Here is an 8,059-nt window from a genome sequence, read left to right as displayed (position 1 = left end):
AATCTCTCGTCTTGTATATTTGTATATTTGCCATTTTGATCCTCTATGCTGTCAAAATTAAATTTTAATCTTGTCTCTTTTATTTTTTTGAAATTTAGTTTTCTTTGATCAGAGTGTTGATGTGCAACTACAAACATGACCCTCACTTCGACATGAGGTCAATATCACTTCATGTTAGAAAAAATGACTAAAATTATAAAAGAAATGCAACATAGTAAAACTAAAATTTAACAACTTAAATAACCAAAACTGTAAAAAAAGAAAATGGACCAAAAATGTAATTTGCCCAAAATAAATTGTAAATTTTGAAGCAAAATTTACAATTCAAGATTAGATTGGTTTGAAAATGAAACAGACGATTCACCGGTGAAAAGTTGAGCCATACACTATTAAACCACGCATCCACTCAACTCCCACATAATAAATGGATAAATAGGGAAAGTTGTCTGGTTTAATTGTGTAGCCTTTTATATATATATATATATATATATATATATATATAGAGAATAGAAATTGGGGTTTAATTTTATAACATTATCCACGACAAGATTGATGGAAACATTGTTCAATCCTCCTTTGTGTTTTGGCAACATACTTGCTCCAACGGTACAACCTTGTAGCATTGTGGGGAAACAAATATGGGAAGTTGAAAAGACCATCTCATTCGGAACACAAAAATATCTCCAAATACCCTACCAACCTAGCTAGTCAAGGTCGACCATCTTCATAACATATGAAATTTATATCTATTCTAATTAAATAATTCGTTATGGATCTCCAATGGCTGGCCTATTACACCTGACTTTGAAAGCTAAAAATTAATCGCCGAATTATATAACTTTTGTATGTGTGTTAATATAACTTGTGTCGACGTTAGATCCCAGACAAAAACTTGTGTGAGACGGTCTCACGGGTCGTATTTGTGAGACGAATCTCTTATTTGGGTCACACATGAAAAAGTATTACTTTTTATGCTAAGTGTATTACTTTTTATTGTGAATATAGGTAGGGTTGACTTGTCTCACATATTATGACCCGTGAGACGGTCTCACATGAGACTCACTCATGTATACATTTTTTTTATGAGTGAGTCTCGTGAGACCGTCTCACGGATCCTAATCTGTGAGATGGGTCAACCCTACCCATATTCACAATAAAAAATAATACTCTTAGCATAAAAAATAATATTTTTTCATGGATAACCCAAATAAGAGGTCTGTCTAACAAATACGACCTGTGAGACCGTCTCACATAAGTTTTTGCCTTTTTTTTTATAATATATGTAGGCAAAAACTTGAGTGAGACGGTCTCACGGGTCGTATTTGTGAGACTGGTCTCTTATTTGGGTCATCCATGAATAATTATTACTTTTTATGCTAAGAGTATTACATTTTATTGTGAATATGGGTAGGGTTAAATCGTCTCACAGGTTAAGATCCGTGAGACGGTCTCACATTAGACTCACTCATATATGTATCACGTATGCTAAGGTTGTATTCAAATGAACGAATTAGAATTTTGAGATTATAAATCTAGGCAAAAACTTGTGTGAGACGGTCTCACGGGTCAAATTTGTGAGACGGATCTCTTATTTGGGTCATCCATGAAAAAGTATAAATTTTTATGCTAAGAGTATTACTTTTTATTGTGAATATGAGTAGGGTTGACCCGTCTCACAGATTAGTATCCGTGAGACGGTCTCACATGAGACTCACTCATAAATCTATTAGTTTATTTGACAAAATCTCTTGACTATGAATTTCAAATTTTTAATATTTATTTTTTGAATTTAGTGAATCTTAAATCCATTCAACATCTATCAAATTATCCAAACTGGATAATTCTATCCATTATTTTTTTTTTACTCTATTAAAATTTGTGGAGATTTTTTTAGGCATAATCTTGTTATAATCTTATGTGGGGACTCGGACGCTAATCATCTTCTTATCTTCTTTGGGATTGAATTATCAATTAAGATAAAACAGGGTCTAAAAATTTTTCTTTTTAAAATGCGGAAAGTAATTGAATCTAAGTATTATACAAACCAGTATAATAATACAAATCTTGTACAACATACATCTAGTTCAATTAATCTAAGGTTTAACTACTAAATTCAAGTATTAAATCAGGTCTACAATAAGTCCGGAATCACCACGCTAAACTCGTCTCCTCTCATCATCTTCTGACCCCGATCTTGTCCCACCTGTTGTCATGCACACATACAAAACAAGACAACAGCCGGATACTCCGGTGAGAATAAATCCCAGTATAAAACATGGTAAACATGCATATACACAAAGTAAATCATGAAATATTCTATCATGAATAAAACTAAAAACCAACAGATTTCATAATCTGTGAAATCAATCAGACAAACATGCTACTCAAATCAAATCATAAAAACATGCTATCATGACTGAAAGCAATAAAAATGGGTTTCATAGTCTATGAAACCACATTCATTAACACATGCAGTTCTAGTCAAATCATGCCTAGACTTGACTCAGCTATAACTCTAGGGATCCCGGTGTGAATAAGACGATCTATCACCTACCCTTCCAATCGGGGTGACTGTACGTCTTATTCCTAGACTTCGACCTGATCTGTATCCACATCTACAATAGGAGAATGATCTTCCCCTAAGCTGTGATATCATCGAACGTCTAGAATTTGACTGTTCTGTCAAGACTCCCTATCTTAAATGCAATGAATAACAATCTGTAAACAAAGCATAATCATCTCAAAAGATATGAATATATCATCTATAAACATATCATGATCATATCATAAAATAAACAACAATAATTCTAGTATGTGATTTTTGTTGGGAAACTCAAATAGGATCTTATTTGAGTTGTATCTTCCCGAATATCACATGAATTATACCTTTGTCGTCCCTGTCTGACGAAGACGATGACCGGTATTCAAATCTGTCCATATCAAATCTGAAATGACAATATCGAATACGCTGTGTCAGTTAATAACTCAATACACAATCTGTTCGGATCAATACTCAAATCAGTACATAATCTGATCAATGTCTGAACAAGATACAATCTAATTCATGTCATCGATATCACAATATAATCAAAATGATATCTGAATCTATCAATCTAACTCAACTGATGTCTTGACATCATATCAATATCAATGACATAACAATGCAATCTCAATCAATATCAAATCTGATCAGATGTCAGTCTGCTGATGTTTCGACGGCATAACAATACAATCTGAATAACCCCGTCAATCTCAACATCACAGATATAATACTAGAACTCATAATCAATACTGATATATTCAAAATCAGTGATACACAATTCTGATATGAAAATCGTAGTCAATATCTTTCAAAAATCATAACAATTACAGAAACAGTCTTTTCTTTAATATGACTTCAATTCTACAATGTCTACGTTAGTAGAAACACCATATTTTCAAAACATCTCAAAACGTAACAAAACTTACGTCCTTGTGTAGCTTGAGTCAAGAGGAACACGATACTGCTTTCGGATTTGAATTCTGATAGACGGATCTTTCACAATCGCAAGTCTAAAAGGCGTAAGGATTTTTCTCTCAAAACCTCGACCCTTTTCCTGAATTTCTGAGGAATTTACGTGTCATTCATATATATATATATATATATATATACATATATATATATATATATATATATATGTATACTGCATGCAACACAGGAAACGTGGTTTATTTTTCAAGCTACACGCATGACCGCGGGTGCGGTGATTCCAAGAGCGTGGGTGCGCTCATGCTTCGGCTTTGGCAGCTTTTCCGCGGGTGCGGTCCTTCTAGCATCGCGGGTGCGGTGTGGCTACAGCCTTTCTTACAAAATTCCATAATTTATGACCGCGGGTGCGGTCTTGCAAACCCTATTTTCTCATGTCTTTTCTTCCCTCATTGCATCTTATCTTCATTGCATAATCTGATCACTAATCGCTCCTCATATGCATAATCTCATTATAATTTTATTTTTGATTCCTCAAATTCATAATTTTATTTTTTTGATTGATTACAATCCCAGATTTTAATTATTATAGTGAATCTTAAATCCATTCAACATCTATCAATTTATCCAAACTCACTAATCTTATCCATTATTTTTTTTTACTCTATTAAAATTTTTGGATATTTTTCTAAGCATAATCTTGTTATAATGTAATCTTCATTGCATGATCTCTCCTCATATGCATAATCTCATTATAATTTTATTTTTGATTCCTCGAATTCATAATATTATTTTTTGATTGATTACAATCCCAGATTTTAATTGATTATAATAATAAGTATGCCTATAAATAGGGACATTTGAGGGGTCCCTTAGCACATATCTTCAAAGAAAAATTCCACCATACATATAGAGAGTGTTTAGAAGGCTTACAAGCTAATTAAAAGTTAGAAAGATTTGATATCAAAATATCATCCCGAGTTTGCGCGAATATCGATGGCCGGAGGTAATGTTCATCTTCTTCATTTGTCATTTATTCAAATTTATAAGAACATGATTTTTCGATACTCACACAAAAAATTTATTATTTAGATCAATTTTATGAATGATCAGCTAAAGTGTATTTTTCAGATATTTTGATAATGTCTGTTAAAAAAATAAATTATTCCTATAGTATCCCTTGCAATATAAGGTTAGTTGATTAATCATTCCTCCCAACCAAAAGAAACGCCAAAAGCCATCAAGGAATTGTTCATCTTCCAAAAGTTTACAAAATAGTTAATGCACGATGGACCAAAACGTAATTTTCTTACAATTTGGGGGCTCTTTTTGGAATAAAAATCTCACGAAGCCCTTGGTTGCAAGTATCTAACTTTTGTTGTTTATGTTGGGGACACGACGAGGGAGACTATAAAGATTCCAAGATTTGCTCACCTACGAGCGGCCTTGGCTTTTTCTTTATCACAACTCTTAAATTTTCTTTCATTAATTCCCTCTCTTGTTCTCTTCTTCGTTCTCTGTGATTCCGTTTCTTATATATTATCGTTAAATAACGGTTCCGGTTCTTGATCAAGGTGCTCGCGAAACTTATCCAATGACGATAGAGTGCATGATCGAGAATAAGCTTGCCCACAAACACGGAGACGAGCAAGGGAAGTCACTCATTTTCGATCCATCATTGCTCCGACAACAATCCAACATACCGTCGGAATTCGTGTGGCCCGATCATGAGAAGCCTAGCGCGAATCCTCAGGAGCTCAATATCCCCCTCATCGACCTCGGAGGCTTCCTCTCCGGTGACCCTATCGCCTCTACCAAAGCATCCGAGATCGTGGGAGAAGCGTGCCGAAAGCACGGTTTCTTCCTAGTGACGAATCATGGAGTTAACCCTAAACTCATATCGGATGCTCACCGTTACATGGATTGTTTCTTCGAGCAACCGCTTCATGAGAAGCAAAGGGCTCAAAGGAAACTTGGCGAGCATTGTGGTTATGCTAGTAGCTTCACGGGACGATTTTCGTCGAAGCTACCATGGAAAGAAACACTCTCGTTTCACTACTCCGCGGACAAGGAGTCATCGCACGTTGTGGAAGACTACTTTCAAGAGACATTGGGCGACGATTTCTTACGCTTGGGGTGAGTTAGAATGTTGCCTTTTTTTAAGTTCTTGAATTTTCTTTTAAGACAGGAAATGATTGATATATGTCACCAGCGTCGATTAATAATTATTGTCTCACAATAATTAGTAAGACCATTCAATATATGCTCCCACTTTTTCGTTCACGTACCCACCACTAGTTTAAAGTTTATTTTTCTATCTAAATTCTCAATCATTAAAGTGTTGAACGTATAATTTCAGGAGAGTATACCAAGACTATTGTAATGCCATGAGCACACTTTCTCTAGAGATCGTGGAACTCTTGGGGATGAGCCTCGGAGTGAGCCAGAGCCATTTCAAAGAATTCTTCGAAGAAAATGAATCTATAATGAGATTAAACTACTACCCGCCGTGCCAAAAACCAGATCAGACCCTTGGCACGGGACCTCATTGCGACCCCACGTCGCTAACCATTCTTCACCAAGACAAAGTCAGTGGACTCCAAGTGTTCGTCGACGAAGAATGGCTATCGATCACTCCGAACTTCGATGCTTTCGTCGTCAACATAGGCGACACATTCATGGTAATCAAGATTGATTTCTAGAATATCATTTGACTCATCTTTAGTTCAGCTTGCTCTAATGTACTCGCTACAATATATGACCACCCGAATATAAGTTAAACGGATCATTTTCCTATAAAGAATTGTGGGTTTTTTTTTTTCGGGACAGGCACTTACAAATGGGAGGTACAAAAGTTGCTTGCACAGGGCAGTGGTGAACAACAAATGTACTAGGAAATCTCTAGCTTTTTTCCTCTGTCCTAAGAAGGATAAGGTGGTGTGCCCACCACCTGAATTGGTGGACTCAAATTATCCTAGACTATATCCTGATTTCAGATGGCCAAACCTCCTCGAGTTTACGCAGAAACATTACAGAGCCGACATGAATACGCTTAACAATTTCTCCGTTTGGATCCACAACAAGAACAACGGAAAAAAGACGATCCGGTCCTGATTAATTCTTGAACCCTAGCAAGTTAGGGTTTCTTGATTAATATATCAGAAGTTGAAGTTTGATTTTCAATTAGGGATCGCTAGCTAGTTTTGTTTGATCTACAGGCATGAAATATATAATGTTTAATATATATAACACATGAATTTTATGATCTATGTTTTGTGGGGTGTAGGGTAAACGGATGCAAATAGTTGAAGAAGTGGGGTATGTTGTTAAATTTGTTGATAATGGAATAAGATAAATATGATTCGAGGGGAATTTCAAATTTTATCTTTTTATAGTATGATTGTTTAAATATGTCAAATGCATCTTAAGTCAGTGAGATCATCTATTACATGCAACCTTATAATGTTATAAGGTTGGCTTCTCATGATTAACCACCATGTATACCATTAGATATCTAATTATCGACAATGATTCTAAATTTTGAAATTAAGGAAAAGGAAAATTGAAGAATTAATTTTTTTTACATAAAAATAAATACTCCCTAATTTTGACATTTGAAAAATCCATGAGAAAAAAACATGACCCACAAAGTGAATCATGAGTAATAATAATTTGATCTAGCTAGAATCCATTACGAATGGACAGAGCTGTCAATAAAATGGATTTTAGTGCAGGTGTTGTTTAATTTATTTTACTACGTGTCATGAAACTATATAATACAACAAAAATAAAATAAATCGTGAGTAAATTACAATCTTATCATTAATATTCATGTTTTCTATATATATATATTTGAATTTTGGAAGTTTCGGGACATAAAATACAAAAGCGACACTTAATTCCGACATTGTCCTTAAAGTGCTGCAAAATTCTTCCTACGATATTAAGCACACACATTCCTACAAATAAAATTTTTGGAAACGTCGCCTACACGCTCCTGTCGCTTTTCTTGGCTTTTAGTGTGCAATAATATATATACACACATGGACCTAACGTCTCGTAACATTAATAAAATATAAATTTAAAAACTTATGGATTTCAATTATGAATAAATTAACAATAATCATTAATTCTAAAGTATTTTTCAAAATATCATATTGATGAGGCTGATTCATAATATACTAGAGGCGTTAACTCGGACTAATTCGAACTGAATCGAGCACCAAGCTAGCTCTCCATTCGCGTGGTTGCAAGAGGGCACATCTATTCTCAAATTTCTCAATTGTTTGAGCATACTTTGCAACTCGCAGCATCGTATAACTTTGTCTGAGCGCCCATTTGTTGGTTCTGCCTTTTTTTCCTAACAACTAAAAGACAATGCTTAGGATTCTGTCAGAGATCCTACCTATCCTCACACTTGTTTTATTCGGAAAATTACTGAACGAAAAGTTATTTAAATTATGGCGATAAAAATATGAAAAATTCAATCAATGATAGATTGACTCTCGAGACCATAAACCCCTAAAATGATTGTGGCAGAAAAGCCGTATTCCTGTTGATCTTGTACGGAGCATCCAAAGAATTTGTTTGATT

General features: G+C 34.6%; 1 protein-coding gene across 1 annotated transcript; it reads left to right on the top strand.

The window, feature by feature from the left end:
• Window positions 1-4,896: 4,896 nt before the first annotated feature.
• On the top strand, window positions 4,897-6,791 carry LOC140810924 (gibberellin 20 oxidase 1-like). Its single transcript, XM_073168850.1, has 3 exons — window positions 4,897-5,602; window positions 5,826-6,147; window positions 6,296-6,791. The coding sequence occupies exons 1-3, from the start codon at window positions 5,061-5,063 to the stop codon at window positions 6,578-6,580; spliced, it is 1,149 nt and encodes a 382-aa protein (XP_073024951.1). The 5' UTR covers window positions 4,897-5,060; the 3' UTR covers window positions 6,581-6,791.
• The last annotated feature ends 1,268 nt before the right edge of the window (window positions 6,792-8,059 follow it).

The sequence above is a fragment of the Primulina eburnea genome, chromosome 1 (genome assembly GCF_022965805.1).
Source record: "Primulina eburnea isolate SZY01 chromosome 1, ASM2296580v1, whole genome shotgun sequence".
NCBI classification, from domain to species: domain Eukaryota; kingdom Viridiplantae; phylum Streptophyta; class Magnoliopsida; order Lamiales; family Gesneriaceae; genus Primulina; species Primulina eburnea.
The sequence above is the reverse complement of the archived record's forward strand: the minus strand, read 5'-3'. Positions and strand labels throughout refer to the sequence as shown.